General features: G+C 41.9%; 1 protein-coding gene across 1 annotated transcript; it reads right to left on the bottom strand.

The window, feature by feature from the left end:
- Positions 1 to 276: 276 nt before the first annotated feature.
- On the bottom strand, positions 277 to 17,974 carry shc2 (SHC (Src homology 2 domain containing) transforming protein 2). The gene is made up of 13 exons (XM_030050334.1): positions 16,772 to 17,974; positions 11,470 to 11,540; positions 8,659 to 8,719; positions 8,173 to 8,292; positions 7,605 to 7,658; positions 7,365 to 7,416; positions 6,782 to 6,908; positions 5,478 to 5,658; positions 4,533 to 4,626; positions 3,689 to 3,868; positions 2,803 to 3,158; positions 2,362 to 2,518; positions 277 to 2,132 (listed from the first exon to the last, which is right to left on the bottom strand). Exons 1-12 carry the CDS (start codon positions 17,537 to 17,539, stop codon positions 2,390 to 2,392), a joined length of 2,193 nt encoding a protein of 730 aa, XP_029906194.1. The 5' UTR covers positions 17,540 to 17,974; the 3' UTR covers positions 277 to 2,132; positions 2,362 to 2,389.
- Positions 17,975 to 19,854: the final 1,880 nt, after the last annotated feature.

The following is a 19,854-nucleotide window of genomic DNA, read 5'->3' as shown; positions in this document are numbered from 1 at the left end:
TGAACACAATAATAGCCTTCCAGGGACACGGCTCCTACACTATCCCTCACATCTATTTTGGGGTAATGGATATCCGAAGTATGAATTTGGCTGTATCACGTGTGCAAAGCTGGACAGCTGAGCTGCTACATTTGTGGGTACATTAAACTGACAGGGAGACTGATACAAGGAACAAAATAGGACTTATTAACCTCTGAGTTTTATCTTCATTTCAGTTCATTTTATTGACAAAAACACATTAATCAAAGAAGAAAAGATACAAGAAAGACCTGAGAAAGCAAAATGGGGTAATTTGAAAAAAGTTGCATTAATAGTTTTGACTTCACCTTAAGCCTTGTTGCCCCGCTCTCCCTCCTACTCTGTGCCTTGGCAGGTGTGCAGCAAAGACCTGTAGAGGACCTGACGTGTTGGATATGTTGCCAGTTGAAATGGAGATGAGCGCGAAACCCTCATGACCCAACTCCAGTAAGATTTTAAATTTTGAAGTTGGCCAAAAAGAGACAGAATCTTCTCAATGCGGCTTTGGAGCAGAAACCCTGATCAACATGCATGGACTCAAGATATGGGACAGGGAAACAGTTATGGATTTCCCTGAGTCGGGACACATAAAGGATTTGATTCTAAGTCCAGATGTTCAGTCTTTCAGATTTACCACCAACAGGAGTGCTATGGCTTAATACTAAGAAAAAAATTAACAGTCGCTGAAGGGCTTGATTATCACTTATCCCACATAAAGACAATAACAATCAAGACAGAACAAGACAGTATTTAAACATGTTTCACTCCAAAACAAGAGCAGCTTGCATCATCGTTCACAATTATAAGAGCTTAATCATCCTCAAGTTTGTTCATTCATTCACTGGCATGGCAAGAAAACTAGTCTTTTGCAATAGGAGCATAAATACACATTATATACATTGCTCTTCTCCCCAATGGTAAAAGCAGACAGAAATGCCTAGCTCTGTAGTTTTTAAGGCACTGAACTTTGAGGGGCTGGGGAAATACAGATGTGGATATACTGAGTGTGGATGCAAGGTAGTTGTTCTTAACAGAGGATGCAGTATTCATTTGACCACAGAGCACAGTCTCTCACTGACCAATGATCTCCATAGGCTTACATAACACATACAGGCGTCTACCAAGTTTAGATCAGCCCATACAAACACAACGCAAATCAATGTTATTGTTGGTATATGTGATCAAACTGCCCACATTCAAGCCTATGTACATCCAATGAACTGTCTACGTGTAGATATAGTATGAGATGACTATACTGTCGATGAGTGATATCACATGAGATGGTCTCTGTAATGACTGGTTTCAACACAAATTCCATAAACGCATGATTTAAAACACTGCAGAGTTTGGTCCTGAGATTATTATGGAGAAATCAAAAAGGCTATGGCTAAGGTAACAGGTAATAAACCTAGCACTGCATCATGTTCAGCGTGTATCTGTTGTGCCATCTCAGAGTGAGGTACTGCATACCTGTGAGCGTGTAACAGTCTTTACATTCCTGGGAAACAGACATTTCTATAGCCATAGTAAAATACGACCACATTTCTTGCATTTCCACTGAGATGAACTGATGAATATTGAACCTGACATCTCTTATGTTTCATGTGTGCACCAGATAGTCAGTGAGAGATTTGTTCTGGTAATGTCCCAGATTTTTTTCAGTGAATCACTCAGGACCAAGTTCACTGCTCTGCATGACTGATCTGTCAGGAGAGCAGAAGTAGACTGGAAGCGCATTATACAACGTTTCTCCACTGTGCATCAAATCCCTGTGTGATTGACTGATGATGGCTTCTGACCAAACACTTGTCTCGTTCATGCCTGATATCAGCTGATGGTTTTCCAGCTCTGGGATTAGTCAAACTGTGGACTCTGGTTGAGAGACAAAGGTTTGTTAGCTTAATGACTGCATGCTGAAGAGTTTGACAGATGAGTTTGACAGTTTGATTGAGCCTGGTAGCCAACAGAGAGAGTAGCCCTGGTTGCTATGTCCATGGGTGGAGGGTATCAATGATGTCCCTTAGTCCCAGACAAAGATCCAACTGGGTTAAATGGTTCACAGATGCAGTCTTCTCTGGGGTTTGCATGGGCACATGGGAATTCACCTCTGGGTCCTGGGAGAGAGGGGAATATAGCACAACTTTTCTAACCATGGAACATCAACACACTAGTCATTCAACCTTGCAGTATTTCTGATTTTTTTAAGATGTCATTTTCATGCAAATAAAGTAGCTTATAAATGAATTACTAGATTTGGCTTGAAAGGATCATTTTACACCCATTACATCCACTGACTGCATTACAAGCAATATTGCAAGTCATTCTAATGTAATACAAACTTACTGCCACCATGCAGGGCTGGATGGGTGGGTCACTGTTTCCTCCTGACCACCTGTTTGAGGTGGAGCTCGCTCTCTGCTGCTACAATAGGCAGCTCGTTCTTCAGGTGGTATGAGATAAGGTGACTTATGCTCTCAAATAACATGTCTTTGGTTCGGACCTGTATGAAACACAGAAACAGATTGGGGGGACATCTGTAAACCCTGTCACCACCATAAATAATGGTCAATAAGAAACAATCAAACAAATCTCTACAAAATTAAAGACTTTAAGCAACTTTACAACTTTATAATGTCTGCAAAGAGAAAAAGTACAGCTGTAATAATTGTCAAAAATCACATTTGCACTAAGACCCTCTTGCCCCATTGGCGTAATGTGTGGAGCCAGTATTATGTTTGACAATTGGATAATATATTTTGGGGGAGCTATTTCTGCCAGACTCACCACACCCTCAGGGTCCACCAGCAGCAGGTGTTTGGGCAGGCCGCAGTGCATCCCAGTTAGGACATACTGTCCTGGGTTAGTGGTGCTCTCCCGGACCAGGAAATCTCCATCTCGGACTAGAAGTTTCTCCGCATCACGCCGGCTCATGCGGCCATGGTACCAGGCCTCCCTGCGGAGCTGCTCCTCGGTGGGGGCCACGGGGGCACGACGGCGCGGAGGGCTGGGCCACTGGTCCTCCAGGATCACCACACCTCCACCTCCACCCAGAACACCACATCCTCCAGCTAAAGAGGATCCACTAGACCCCACAGCTCCTCCACTGGCCTCGTGCAGCTTCAGAGCATCTTCAAAGGGCCCTTAGGGACAATATGACCCAGTGACAGACTTCAAATTCAAAAGCATTATAGAGTCCAAGGGATTTACATGGGGTGTAGAAGTACTCATACAGCTGCAGACAACAGATAGTTCAGTTTTAATAAGATTTATTCTTCACTGTCACTGTGCACTTTCTAACATCATGATAAACAGAAATCTGTAAGGTGACTGATGATCTAAATTCCACATCCTTACCACCAATGTGGCGGTAGTAGTAATCAAAAAAATGGTAAACCATTTTATTTTTATGTTTCTATAACCTATATTTGATCAGGCAAGTCATGTCCTTATTTACAATATCAGCCTGGCAAAAGGCAATACCTCTTGACGGGAGGGGTTAGGGGCTAAAAAAACAAAAGTTAAAAGACAGCAGTACACATCCAAACCTGACAGCTCCTCCAATATCTACCAATTTAAAAAAAAAAAATTTGTAATTAATATTTAATGTTTAGTTGTCTTTAAAGGTTATCAGAATACATTACTGCATAAAAAGCAAACTCTCAGGACTTACTCATGTCAAATATATCTTTTTTGGGACTGTCGGGTCCCTTGCTCCCTCTGTGTCCATCTGGTCCTTTGGCCAGTGAATCCATGCTGTCCAGACTCTGGGTGTTAACATACAGATGCTCCTCATAGTCCCTGCTACTTGGTGGTTGGCCATCGGCACGCAGGTAACCATCTGACGTCAGACCTGAGAAAGACAAGCAGTCTTCTGTCTGATTGGGTGTATATTAGAAGGATGAGGTATTGTGGGAAACACATTCACTCATTTTAAACTCAAATTACATGGTGCCTAATAAGTTTAGAACTTTTTTAAAGCGCTTGGTTTGCCCTCTAGTGGTTACAACTGCTCTTTATATTGACAATGTTAAATGTTAAATTTGTGTAAATGTGGTTCTTTTACATTTCCACAAATAAGCCTACCTGCATATTTAAGTCAGATGCAATACTAATTGTGGTGGAACCATATCATTATTATTATTATTATTATTGCCCTAAATCATATAAAGGAAGCAGAAAACGCTCTAAATCTAATCTATAATCTAAAAGATATCAAGTCGTTATTGGTATTTAATGATTTCAGATAGTTAAGGGTGTCATCATTGATCAGAAAATTGTGCAGAACATATCCACCTCCTCAGTATGGACACAAATAACATTTAAAACATTTAAAAAAATATATTCTCTGCTGCGGCACTGCTGTCTCTTACTGTAGAAACTGTTTGTTTTTTTTTGTTTTTTTTGTAATAACAGATGTAAGACAAGACCACCTCTGCTAATCTGGAGTCCTTAGATTATGTTACAGTGAGAGTGTTCAAATTGTTATACCTTTATATGGCCACAGGGTGTCTCACCTGAGCTGCTGGGGGCCTCTGTGTCCCAGTGAAGTTCATAGCACAGCTGACCAGAGGGATAGGATACTGGCTCTCTCTTTGCTGGTGAACCCATCTACAAACACACACATTTATCACTCTTAGGGATCCTAAAGACATTTCTTTCTCTATCTGAATGGTAACTCCTGAATGTAATGTTGTTTTGAAGCACTCTGTTTGAAACGTTAGCTACAACATGTCACTTGTACAAGTTGCCAGGAAAGAGGAATGATTTCTTTCTGCCATTAGGCAGTCTGGGCTGGTCTCCTTATGTAATCACATCTCTCTCTGGCAATTATGGTGCAGGCACATCAAGACAGTAATGGAGTATACTTCAGTGGTCCCATGTAAACAATATGGGGAAAAAGCTACAAAACATATCCGTCACCAGCCTGTGAGGCCGAGATGAAAGAGTTTAGCTTGAACGCGGTTACTTGATGTTTACCACATATAACCTCAATTAAATCTGTGATAAAGTTAGAGGACGAGGTTTGAAAGTTTACATGTTCTCAGATATTTTCTTGGTGCATTTTAATCACAAATATTTAGCAGTGTGTCAATATAGGTGTTGATGATGAGGGAAAAAAAATCTTGTACAGTTAAAGCTGTGACATGGACATGCTCATCCCAATTTCCAGTTAGAGAGTTGTTTATACCATACGTTCAGTCTTGAGTTGAGCCTTAACCCCTTACTGCCTGAATTTATTTACAATTATCTACAAAAATAAATTGTTTTGTATTTTTGCCTTCAAGCAGATGCTAAATTATTGGTGGTAGAGTGCTTCCAATACAATTCCTGGTATGTGTTGTATGCATCAACAGCATCAGTGGGATACATACACCAGACTGGAAATGGTTTGAGGCAAATTTGCGACAATAGTCTACAAGGGGTTAATGTGCTTTCTAAAATAATGTCTGGAGGGTCACCTGTGCCGCCGCCTTGCTCTGCAGTTGGCTGTGCATGTGACCCAGCAGGGCTCCAGTAGGTCGGATCCTGGAGTCCACCACTCCTCCAACAGGAGGCTCCTTCCCTGGTATACTGTTGTAGTAGTCGTGCTCAGAGGAGTCCTCATCCTCCCCCCACATTGGCTCCTCTGTTCTGATATTTCTAAGGGAGCAAAGACAACCAGGACTGTCAGGAACTAACCATATGTATGTGAGAGGAAAAGATTTACGCAGGTTATATGTAATTCAAACTCAGATCATAAGGTCTGAGGAATGCATCCTTTACATTGTGCAACATCCTAACTATAACATCAACACCATTACTACGACCTCTACTGCTGAAACAACTGTTACAACTGCTACTGTCATTGATAAGAATGATATCATTTATAATAACAGCATCACAAAAGACGTTTGAGATTCTTAAATGAATGAGGGCTTCAGATCAGATGATATCACCACATCTGAAGTTTCTATATAAATTTCTTAAGGTCTAGTTCTGCTATTGCTGGAAACAGGATGCTGTTCATTTGAAACCAGAAGACAGAGGGGAAAAAAGTTCCTCCTGGGTCCCCAGTGGCACCACGTGAGGTTTAGTGACAGCTGAAGAAGAAGCTCTGAACTCTGAATAACAGGCTTTGATGTTGTGAGGATCAAAACAGGAAAAAATGGATTTTGCAGTAATATAAGAACAAAGTATCATGTCTCTGTACAATGGACAACAAAGAAATCAGAGTTTTGCATCCGGTTTTTGTAATGCAACTCAGCTCTTTATGTAGGATGCTGGTGCCAAAGCACGACAACCACCCTGATTGATTAAACCGGCAAAGTAAACTCCCTCTATCATCCTTCTATCTTTGCTGTCAGTGTTTCTATAAACAATAATGATGATGCACTTTCCATGACTGAAAATGATAGCTGACCTCCAGTAGTTCTAGCTGTACTGCAGGACTGCTTATAACAAATTTCCAATATTAATAAATGCTGATTTTTCTGTGACAATTATCTGGACTTGACAGGTATTGACTACAGAGTTGTTTGACCTATGGCTTTCATAAAGTTAATTCACATCTCCATGGTGGATGTTTTCTGGAGGCTGCAGAGAAACTATTTACTATCATGTAACAATCCAGGTATTGGAGGGCTGTGTCGATACTCTTGATTTTTTCCCCTCCATGTTTTCATGGATGCTATTGTTTTGGCAGGATGATGAAACAACTATTTGAAATATTTAATTTCTGATGGTTTTCAGAAAGCTTCAGAGGAGCTATTCATCATTATCTCACCTCTCCATAGACGCCATGGTTTTGGGAGGGCTGTGGAGGTACTGTTTGAACTGCAGCTCAAAGGCCTGGCCGATGGTACTGATGACACTCTGGGCTAAACCGTCCGAGCACTCCAGGATATGACATGCTGAAATAGACAAAGAGGAGAATTGTGGATAAAAAGGTTTGTTCCTGTTGGCACGAGTGTCAGGAAGAAGCTCTGGCCCAATGTGAATCCTATTATTTGAAGAATTTCTTTTCCAAAATGCTATATGTTGACGTGGCAAATTTTTGATGGAGGTGATCCCTTGCTCTATGGCAAATTATACTGTCATAATTAAATATCTTTAGTAATATTTCAGGGTAAGCTTTCCTTTCAAATCAGGAATCATTTCATAGGAGGTAATGTCATTGTGTGCCAAATGGAGGATAAGTTAAAGAATTAGAAAAAATTAATGTCAGAATCTTGATGAACAAGTGGCAGTGAGCCATAATGCACCTCCCACTGAGTGGAAACTAATCCATGTTTAACACACTGCAGTATTGTATGTGCATGGTTATGAAACAGGCATTGAGGCGGAAAGAGAAGCTTTTAAGGAGATACCTCTCTGATTAACTGGGTCTTTGGCCACATATGCAACATAGTCGGGTGTATCCTGGAACAGACAAGAGGGAAAACTCAATAAGGACAGATGAATTAGGGGTATATAACTAAATTAAAGCCCTCATTGATTCTTTGGTCATGAGATTGGAAACCAGTCAAATGCAACCTAGTCAGATGTGCAGTCTGCCAAAAAGTCCATTCTAACAAGAGAGAGGACAGCGGGGAATACACTGCACTCACTGTGTCTCCTCCAGAGGCAAATGAGATGGACTGCATGGGATGGTGTGCTATCACCTGAGAGAGAAAAAAAGAAAAAGCACAGAGGCAGAGATTTGCTATCATTTTCCTCGCTTTAATGATATCAGTGTGTGATGGCTATGTTGTGCTTCATCACCAAAAACAAACTATAAAGCAAAAAATCCCAAGTTAGGGTTCGACTTCTATGAATTTTGAAAGTGATAACCAATAAAGATATTCTAGACTGAAACTACTGATAGGTGATGTTTTGATCCAATATACAGTAACTTTATATTTGACCATTTTCATGCCACAAACATTGGAAATAGTCTATATTTCCCAGAGTGGAAGAGCAAATGAAACAGCATTTAGATCATGGGACACTGAAACTATCTACTGAAAGCCACACTAATTGAAATTTTTTCAAGAGGAAACTCTAGCGCTTCAAGGAGTAAGGAGCAGGGCCAATAATGATATTTCTTTGCAGGTTTTACAAAATGTGTTTATGAAGCTGGTCATCATATCATTGTGACTAAACAGTACCCTGGATTTAATAAAAGGCTTGTCTAACCTGTCTTGTGGTTGGGATGAGCAAACTGAGGCCCTCTATGGAGATATTGACGGCAATACTCATTCCAGCAAAGCGCAGGTTACTCTTTCCCATGATGGACTGAAGAGCTTTGTTCAGGGCCTACAGGACAATGACACAGTGGAAACTGTAAACTAATTATCAGACAGTTAACTACTTAAACTGAGGAAGCAGAGAAATCTCATAAAAAAGTCAATAAAGCATGCAGACACACACATAAATGTACACACCACAAACAGTCAAAAACAGCAACAGATAGACATTCAGGAAGCACCAGACAAGTTGTAAATCACAAAATGTTTTAAACTGACTTTCAAAGGTCAACATTTTCTGGAACTTGTATTTCATCTGGTAATTCAAGCAGGTTAAAACAGTTCTAAAGCTAATTAAAATGCTAAGGATTAGGTGTAAAGACTGTTTAGTGTCTGCTGCGCACATGTACAGCAGCATTACAACTTTATTATTAACCTTTTTCCTCCAAGCCCCCTTTCCACCAGGCACAGCTTCACACAGCCTGTTGATGGCTTCCCTGGTAAGAAAAATGAAGAGAGGTCAGAGGTCAGGAGAGCATAATGGGAGGCACTGGCCACTGATCAACTGGGTTGCAGGACAGATGGATGACCTAGAAATCATGTGGATTCATGCTGACTGTGTGACCGCATTTATATGATCCAGTTTGTAACAACATAAACATTTCCCCAAACTTGATTTAATGTCACTACTATTCCAGTTCTACTGAGCACAAGAGGAGGGATGAAGTTTGAAACAGTTTAGCAAAACTGCAGCATCACAATTACAGATAACCTGTGGATAAACATGAACAGCAGCTCTGTGTTTCCTCCCTCAGGCTAAGGTCAAAGGTCGAGATCCATCACAGGTTAAAGGTCAAGAAAAGGTTCTTAACAGGTCAACTCGTAATGTACCACACTAGCTGTGTTTTCCACATAATCAAAATTACAGTGATCTTCTCCATTAATATCAAACTCACTACCAAACTCTAAAAAAGCATTAGGGGATAAGAATTATTAGAGGTAAAATAAGTGTCTAAGGACCATTCATTTCTGCAGCCCATCCTCCTGTCTGTTCAAGGCATAATTTATTTAACATTGTTGATTTTCCTCAATCCAATTATTTCATCTGTTTGAATTTGTGGATGTTTTGCAATAAGGATGCCATAATGCATGAATATGGCTAGCTAATGAATTTTATGGCCTCTGTCCCCTGTGTGTCTGACTGCGATAGTTAGAAATAACATGGAGCAGGGGCTGGAGCTCGTGCTGGGACTGTCAGGGGACGGTGGGGACAGGAGTCAAGAACCCGGCTGCCCCTATCAAGTGGCTCGTAAATATTTAAAAAGCAGCGTCCCGGGCCCCATCTCGAGTAAAGGTCTTCTCTGGGATTTTTGCAAAACACCATAATGTTCGAGTGAATTAGGCAGGGAGGGCAGTGGGGAAGGAGAGAGTCGGCTTGTTGTTGTTTTTGTCTGCAGTCTCGGTCTCGCCTGCGACATAATGCTGCACCTCATTCTCCCTGGTGTTGCTGTTTATTGACTTAAAGCTGTCACACAAGCAGACCTGCAAATGAGGCTATTGTTGTGAGGACATAGCTTCTGCAAGGCTGGGATTTTAAGTAGATTTTTGAAATTTTGAGGCCCACTGAAAGTTTTGTTTTGACTGAATGAACAGTGTGTATGGTAGATGGGTTTAGTGGGCTGCCAGAGAACAAGTCAGCACACTAAAGAAATGAGGCCAGGTCTCGATGCACGGCAGAGTTTTACTTCAAAAAGCTACTTTTGACTTAGATCCACATTGGAGTATGCAAGAATTCACTTAAAATGTGCTGTAAAAAGTTTTTTAGATCAACAGTCATTGACAATCAGTCACGGATCCCCGGCCTAGCTGGCTAGATGAGCAGTCCTGTATTCCACAAGGATTCACTGAGTCAGGCCTGTTGCCCTCAGTGTCACTGAGGAATCTGGGCATCTTTTACAAAGCAGCTCATGACAAATGGCCTTAAACAATCGGGTGAATGGAAATGGCTAAATTGAATTCGAATGAGGGCAATCACTGAAACTTGAAAGCAGACTCAACAACCATAACGAATAGAATCATGTAAAGATGTCAAACAAAACACATTCATTATCAGTGCACGATTATGGCACAGCAGATAACTAATGGCTCAGTCAAGTCGGGATTTAAAAGAGCAGACTGAGTTATGGAGTCATGTTTACAAAATACTTACTGTTTAACTGCTAAATTACATGGCTTGAGTGCAAAAAAGTGCAAAAAGTGACAAGTGCAAACGATTCAGCCCATGTGGACAATCCTCTGTGCAAGAAAGCAGGTAACTTAACCTGAAGTAGCCAGCTTATACGAAGCATCTTTTCTCCCTTTGCTCCTCTTTTGTTTTGCTGTTTTGTTTTGAATCCTCCCTCCCCCGGACCCCGTCTACAGTATGAGTCACAGCAGACATTATCTAGTGGGGTGCATTCATGAGGACCACTGCAGCTTTCCACAGTCATTAGCGAACATCATCAATAATAAATCTCGCACTATCACTCCATCTCTGCTGCCTCCTCCCCCTGCACTTAAGCCTTGGATGCATGGTGGGCTCCGATTACTGTCGATCGATTATGGAGGAGAGAGAGAGAGAAAATGAGCGAGAGATACAGAGGGAAAGAGGGAAGGGATGGAGTGCGCTGTTCCCAGGAGGCCAAGGGTTGCAAAGAACCCTGCTTTCATAACAATGACATCACATGTATGATAGCAAAAACAAAAACAGAGATAGCACGACTCATAGTTTTCACACTGCTGAAACCGTTCTGCCTTGACATCTTTTAACTGGGACACACAACACTGGATTGCTGCCATCACAGAAAAATCTTGCAACCCCTGTCTTGGTGATTTTCATGTTTTCGCTTGAATTGGAATTGAATTTCTAGGGGCCTTAATTGGTTGAGCATGATTTATGACTGTAACAACCATGAAATCTACTACTACAATTTCACTGTGCAGCTGCCACGTAAAGAATGCAGCTCTCCTACATTTCTGAAATGTAAGAGGGCTGAGATTATTCATCAATTGTGTCTATTCCAATAAATAGCTAAAATAAACATTCAACTCTGACATGCTTGAAAAATAGCCTACCATCTGAGATCTGAGAGGCCGGATGATAGAAATCTGGCATCATGGTGGCTGATCCTTTTGTTAACTCTATACAGCTTGGATCAAATTCTGCTAACTCACCTCTACCAGAAGAGATAGTTAACCTCCAACCTACCTTGTCACCTGAGTCCGTGTGTTGAAGTCCAGGGATCGCATTGATTTCAGCACCTCAATGCAGCCCATGTACTGCACAGACACAGATCGAACAGAGAAGAAAACAAGTTTTACCATGTGGTGCTCCAGATGCCCTTTGAGGTTGGTGTGTTCAGTGCTCCCAGTGTGAGAAAAGTAATGACTTTTCCACTTCTTTGCTAAGTATAATTTGAATATGAGATATCTGCCATCTCAAAAATATATCTGTTGCTCCAGAATTAATGCTAGCATCAAAATAATACCCACCAAAGAATATTATTGGAATTTCTGAATTTTTTTTTTTTTCCAAGAAATGTAAAGATCCGTGGACTGTTTTTAATATGAACATGTATGAACATGAAGAGCAAATATAGCATTTTGAGGTTAAAAAAATGTTTTTGGCAGTCTTCGCAACGTTCCAAAGAGACATTTCTGGGGGAAAACTGATACATAAATAAAATGTTATGTATTGCTGAATAATATGCATTGTATTTATACTTTGCAATCTAGCTAAACTCCACATATAGGCCATTTATGTGATGCTCCAGTGGCTCGCAGCCAGCTCTGTGGCTTCCTAATGGCCGTCAGGTTGGGATACTAATGGCACCTTGACTAGATTAGCAGCACTAAGAGCTCCACAGCATGGACCAAGTGGAGCTTCTCAGGCCCCTGAGGAGAATGGGTTTACGTCTGTGTTTGGGTGTGTGTGTATATGTGTGTATTTATTTGTTTGTGTGTGTGTGTGTCTGTGTTTTCACAAGTCATGCATGTCAGAATGTGTTGCACTGATTTGTGGATCTAGGAAGGTTTCATACATTGGTGCATGCATTGTTTTTTTTTCTTCCTTTTTTTAGTATAAGTCTTTATGATACTAAGTACTATTACTTATTATTAGTGAAATGAGATAAAAATTGTTATTATTATCTTTTTTTTTTATTATAAATTAGCCTGATACTACTGCGTTCTTGCAATCGTCCTTACGTGCAGTACTTTTACTTGGGGCAGGGTTCGGATTTGATGCATTCATTATCTGATTGACTCACTGATTGATTGACTGACTGTCCAATCAGAGACTCCAGGAAGTCATTTTGAAATATGTTGCCTTGGAATAAAATATTTAATGAACCAACAAATGGATGGACTGTCAGTGTGGGAAAGAAATCAACATTCATCAAAAATTTTGCTCCTTCTTTTTCAAAATAGTCTATTATTTACAGTTTACACATCAATATAGCCAGTATGCCCAAAATGCCCAGGGAAATTTGAAATATGTTGAGCACATTTATTGTCCCCAGAGGATAAACCCTGTCAGTTTTTGTGACCTCGTCACCTTTGCCACCATCAGGCTAAAATGTCAAGATTGCACACAAGATATCACACAATGGAATTAGTGGATTACCGTGATATTTGGTTAAGTGTATTCATACACACCAAAGTAAGATTCCTTTTGATTATGATGAGTCTATGACATTTCTTCTTTGCTGCCCTCATTTGTCTTGTACACAACACATCTATAAATGGAATGGATGGACTGCCAAGTAATTTCCCTGGGAAGAGTTTTGGTGTCACCATCACCTTTCCTCTCGTGCCATCCTTAGACCAAAATGTCAATTCTGATATCTAAAAATCTATTGGGCAGTTTGCCATGGAGTTATGAAGCACATTCATGCTACCCAGAGGATGAACCGTGCCAAGTTTGGTGATCTCATGACTTCCTCTAGCACCTCCCAAAATGTACAAATCCTCTCTCTTCTTTATATGCACAATGCACCCTTCAAAGTTCTCACCAGTGATATTTGGACCTCTGGGGTAAAAGAGTTACATCACTGTGAGTGTTCATTATATTTTGAACTGGGAGGTGAAAAGAGCAGTGCTACAAACACATCCACTGTATGAGGCCAACAGCCACACACTTAGCTGATGAATTAATGAATATACAAGTATTTTTATGTTTGTTTTAAAAACTCTAAGTAGACTAATGTTATTTTTTCCAATAAGAAAAAATATAGAGAACATTGGAAATGGTAGGTTTTTTTTTTTTTTTTTTTGTAATTGAAACCAAAATTGTGACCCAAAAACGAACCACTAATGAACCGCTAATTGAACTCCTAATATATATGTCCATCTATCATTATATATCTATACATCCATATCTAGATATAGATATATAGATATATAGATACAGATATAAAGATATATATAGATATGTAATTAGATATGTGCTCTACTAATTTGCTGCTATATGATTTACGTCCTGCCTGTCCTTACTGGGCTCAAACTTAATCAATAAGAGCAGTATGCAAGACTGTTATTGTGACTACTGCAACACAGAGACTAGAAGCCACACACACACACACACACACACACACACACACACACACACACACAAACACACAGAACAACCCTTGAGCCTGAGAGCTTAATGAGCTTTCTAACCAGATTAGGAGACAGGGGGAAGTCTTCCATCAGGGAAATTGTCTCCCCTACTCTCATTTTTCTTTCCCCCTCTCTGTCAATGCCTCCATTGTCACATTCTGTAATGTGCCAACGCAACGCATCCCCCCTTCTATCACCCTATCTGCACTCCTTCTACCCTTTCAGCCACACTCTATTCTTGTAACCACGGGCAAGGACTTTCCAAGAAACATTCCTCAGAAATTCAAAGGAAATTGGCATGTTCTTTTGAACTTCCCTACATCATGGCGCACTTCCTTGAGGGAACTAACAGACTTTTATTCTATTAGGTTATGGAGCCTGGCTGCGCTGTACAGGACCTCCTGCGCTCAGTTTATTTTCTAATATCTGCTTGGCCAGGCTCCATCTACTACTAAAACAAGGTCAGACCAGTGGTTATGTGTATTTTGTATGGATGGATGCATGGATAAACGGATACTACGGAGCGCTGTATGTTATCAAAACGGGCTTAGATGGTGTAGATTGCAATGGCTGACACACCGATTAAGGCATTTGCAAAACTGGGTTCACATCCCTCATATTGTGCACTTGTCACAGCATATTTGAGGGCATGTGACTGACAAATTTACTCAGTGACCTTTTCTACATCCACATTCAAGAGCATCATAGAAAAGGCTTGCTGCAAATTAGGCTACTAGCTACAAAATCTGTTCTACATTAGTGAGAAAATAGCACAGTGCACTAGCAGGTTGATATTATAAGTGGAAGGGAAGTGCTATGCACTACTTAAATGGATTATTAGCGAGCTAAGTGTATAAAATGATAGCAGGGTCTTATAACTCTATAACTGATGGCTGGTTCGGTGGTTGCAGAGGCTTGTTTGGTGAGTGCATTGTGGTGCCCTGGCTGTCAAAGATGGTAGATGCAGGCCAGACACAGCTGCTTCGCGTGGATGCGTGGGCACAGAGGACATGTAAGGGAGGAAACAGATGCTAAGGATCCTATTTGTGTGTGTCTGTTCCCAGTAGAGTAGTGTTTGTATGCGGTTGTGTGTGACATAGACAGGGAACTGCATGCCGTGGTGGCCATGCAGAGCAAAAATGGCATAGCACAGCAGAAATCTACCATCACTCTGACACTAATACATGCAGCAAGTGCTCCTCCCTGTATAGATTTACCACTGAATCACATATACAGTAGTGCTCAAGCAGCCGTGAAATCTGTTTTACGGATTGACCCCCGCTGATTATCAAAAATTATTACAGTACACTTGCAGTTGGCTACACTATGCGGTTAAAAGGTCAGACTGATAAGAAAAAAAAAATACTGTATGTATCTCACTGTATGTATTAACAGTGGTGTTTTCTTGCATGTTTAACAGAGTAACATGTTAATCAATGAAAGCTGAGACATTAAGTGGGCATAGTGTTAACATGAGAGGAGCACTTGTTAATGTGAGCTTAGGGAAGCCCCTGCCTGGCACTGAGAGCTAAACATACTGACCACTAATCCTAACGCAGATGGACCTCTCCCAGGTCCTGCCTTCCAACCCTCCTCTTCCATATCACATGATGCAAATGACTGTGATTAAATGTAATTGAATATAGGAATGAATGGTGCCTGTGTAATGCCATTAGAAAGCGTGCTTGGGCCCTAGACTGGGCTAATCAAGAGCCATGTCATTAGTTTGACGCTGGAGGAGCAGGAAAGGGGGAAGAGGGGCGGAGGCAAACGGGTGTGGGGGATCGCTGAGGGGAGATCAGTGACATTGACGTCAAGCAGTCTGCTTGGGATGGTAACCCTTTGTGAACACAAATCACTGGAAGACACAGATGTATTTCCTCTGTCACTGCACAAACTCATGGCTTTCATAATGCAAAATGGACACTTTCTTGTATAATCAGTGACATCTTTCTGCCAGGAAAGAGGGTGTAATTTCCTATTTCTGGGTGTTGCCTGATCTTCTTTGTGATAAAAGCATACAGAGAAATATCTGCAAGCGCATGTTATATAAAGATCATTCGAGCATAACATAATGATGATAAAACTAATAAGCAGTTGGAGATCCATCATACTGTAGCCCTATAAATCAAATTTTATGGATAAAATCTTATGGCCCCTATTCCACACATGAATGTAAACAATGTAGCGACCACACAAAGCATGCCACTCCCACATGTTTCCTCATATTGGATTTACACTACAGCACATTTAACTTTGGCGGTTCAGATCTATTTTTCATCTTATGCATCATTACCAAATCTACAACTAGGTATGATCTTGTCAAGTACTGTCAGGAATAGATTACAGGGGTTGGATGGTTGTTGTTATAACCACAGTCTCCCATGCATATAACGCATGGTAAACAATACAGCGGAGCAACAACGGTCCTGATAACTATTGGTCTGTACACGTACAATATCATTTTATTGTTTACTTCTCTCTGCCCTGAAGCCTGTGTGTTGCCTTGACGCAGTCTCCCAACCAGCCACACCAAACCATTTATCTGGATTGAATTATGTATTCCCCTCACCACATGGGCTGCATAACAAACTGCCTGGCACTGTGGTGTCCTTTTGTTTCACACCCAGACAGAGAAGCCTGAAATGGGGATGTTAATATTATGTGATCCACTAGTTGGTGTGAGAAGGCAATTGTGCAAAGTTGTGTCACATGTGTGAGGATTTATCCTTTAAAGTTATTACTTGTCTGGTTTGTTTGTGGAAAAGAATATTACACTTTTTTAACGTATTAAAGCAAACAATTCAAAACCCTCATGTATGCCATCAAACTCTTCATCAAGGGACCCTGATTTAAGTTGATGATTAACTTCCATTACAATGAATGTAAACAGTGAAAGGAAGACTCACTCTGACAATATAGGATGCTCCTGGTCCTGCAATCTTCTTGTCGGGGTGCAACCAGCCTTGGGACGGCTTATGGATGAAGCTGCCCTTCTGACTGAAGTCATCTGCCCCCAACCACATGCCTTCCACCCTTGTCCTACGGCTCATTCCTGACCTGGAGCTGCTGGAGCCCCCAGGGCTCCCTGTGGCCTCCATGGCCCCAAATCCGTGGCCCCCTGGACCTGCTGAGCTGGCTGCTGCAGCTGCTCTCTGCCCTCGGATGGCCTGTAGGGAACAGGGGGTGACACACACAGGGTCACAGGAGTTGAGCACCGCAGCTAGACTGGCCACGGGGCCACTGGCTGAGGCTGCACTGCCAGGCCCATGTGATGATGAGGAGGAGGACACAGAGGCCTGGGAGGGAGCTGCTGCTGCCTTTCCCGAGTCCTTGCTAGAGCTGGAGCTGGAGCTGGAGCTGGAGGGGCTCCGGCTGAGCAGGGAATTGGAGAACTTCCACTGGGGCATCTTGGGGATGAGCATGCAGAAGGTGGTGGTGGCATCCTGCTCCCCATCCAGGCAGGGGGAATCAGCCAGAGCTGCAGCCCCGGCAGAGGAGGAGGACCTGGTGCTGGGATCCAGAGGAGGCAGGGGAGGCAGAGGCAGGCTGGGGGTGGAGGAGGGGACCACCGGCGTGGCCACCACTTTGCCGCTCATGGCTAAGCTCTGCATCAGGTCGTCGGAGGAGGTCACAGAGTCGTTGCGAAAGCGGCCATACTTTGGCTTAAGGAGCATGCCCGGAGGAGCCGCCTGAAGCAAGGGCTGAGAGGGGGGATAACTGATGGAGGATGAAGGGAAAAGGGAAAGGGGAGGGGGAGAGGTGTAATGGAAAAGGGGAGAAAACTGGGGGAAAAATCTTCTGGGCAGAGTCCTATATCCCTGTCAATGTTGACTGAATGCTGTCCGGTCCTCTCCCATTCACACACACACACACACACGCTCTCCCACTCTCATGCCGCTGTCCTCTGCATGTGAGCTGGCCTGCTCCTGTTCGCTGCCTTTGGCTGGCTGGCTCGTATGCACCCACTCTCTCTATCTCTCTCTCTCTCTCTCTCTCTCTCTCTCTCTCTGGATGATGTCATTGGGTTATTGCACATCTATTAGCCCTGCCCTGCCCAGCTGCTCTCAGACAGCATTAGCTAAAACACATCTGCCTGAATCACCCTCTGCACAAACATACACACATGCATGCATATCATTTGCACACTGCAGAGAATCCCATTGCTCAGTATTTGGCATATTATCAAACTATAATCATGCATTTGATAATGGCAGAGATAAATGATGTTTTCAATTACCCATCACAGTTTGCTGCAAAACAAGTAGGAATGCATTTTACATAAAGGCTGTTCAGTGAATTAATCAACAAGCAAAGTCAATGCACATTACCATTTAGCTACATTAGCAACTATATTGCATGCCTCTGGCACTAAATGGTATGAAACTAAGGGTGTGATATCACTGAATACCTCATCCATGAGCATGCATGATTTGTAAATTATTCACAGCCTACAGCTGGTCCTTGAAAACAATCTTCATAATGACAATTTGGGCTGTTTAGGGTACCTGAAATGCTGTTTTTTTTCTCTTCTGATTTTTTTTTTTTTTACTGTAAGGTGATAAATACTGAGGGAACAGAAAAAAAAAAACACATTGACTGGCTTCATCCAGTTAGGGATGCTGACATAAGGCAGTCCGATGTTACTGCCCAGTGTTGTAGTATTTTGTGCCTACTGAATGTGCACCGACATGCTTTGATAGCCTCAGTAACCCCCGCTCCACACCCCACTCACAAAGAAAGAAAGAAAGAAAGAAAGAAAGAAATTATTGCTGCTGTGAAAGTATTGCTGACCACTGAAATGTACTGAAAAAGAATCAGATTCTAACCAACAGAAATTAATAATAAAGAACTCACTGACAGAATGATACAAAATAAAAATATTAACTGAGGAATTTATTTTAAATGTTTGAGCTAATGTCAGAGGGTTGAGAGTAAATATAGATGAAGGGGCCTTGTCCAATTAGTTTAAGTGTAGGCTGTGTCTGTTGGTTTGCTTGTGTGTGTGTGTGTGTGTGTGTGTGTGTGTGTGTGTGTGAGACACAAACAGAGCAATTACATTTGTCCTGGGAATGGACAACAACCCAACTGGCAAAGGAAACAATGCAGCCGTACTCATAAGGGACTACATCAGCGAACACATCCACCCTATCCCATCTGCTTGAAATCTCTTGCCAGCTCCCCTGTCCTTCCAGCCCCCTCCCCAGAGAGCTATCCGCCATCTTCTGGAAAGCACAGGCCTTTAAGCTCCCCACCCTCACCCTCCCTCACTTTCACCTTTTCCTCATTCACAGGCTAATCATCCTCACCCTCTTTGCTCATTCTCTATCCCTCCCGGCTCACACACGCTCTCATATTCTCCTATCTTGCACAAAGGTAACATATACACCAGCAGTCAGGCTTCTCAGTATGAATAACTAAGTGGGTTAAGCAGGGATTTGTACTGCACACCTTTCAGGAAATGTATGCGTGTGTGTGTGTGTGTGTGTGTGTGTGTGTGTGTGTGCGTGTGTGTGTTTGAGGTGGGGGGCATAAGCAACATCAACAACATTGACAATGTCTTTCATCAAAACAGATAGCCTTCGAACACAAGGTCATGTCAGGCACATGGGAACCAAAGGACATAGTATTAATAGAAGGCTGATATCTGTTGCTGTTTCAGAAATGATCCTCCACTGAGCACACAGCGTACTCAGTTTCTTGGGAAAGCAGAAAAAGAAAACTGACACGAAAGGTTACAAAAGCACATAAAGGAGTGACATTATAGCAAAAAGGCTAAAAAAAACCATCTGATAATTACACAAAAACAAGGCAGAAGAGCAGGGAGGCCTTATATGTGGCTTCATAATAGTCAGCATGACCTGTTTTGCACAGGGAAGAGTATCAACAGAATATATAATGTGACCTGTGCATACAAGGAAAAACTCTTTACATACTTGACATATGAGCTGAACTGCCTAAGAACTGATTAAGAATCATTTTCAAACTTCCA

Source organism: Myripristis murdjan, chromosome 4, assembly GCF_902150065.1.
Source record: "Myripristis murdjan chromosome 4, fMyrMur1.1, whole genome shotgun sequence".
In the NCBI taxonomy this organism is placed as follows: domain Eukaryota; kingdom Metazoa; phylum Chordata; class Actinopteri; order Holocentriformes; family Holocentridae; genus Myripristis; species Myripristis murdjan.
This window is presented reverse-complemented; position numbering and strand designations above follow the sequence as displayed.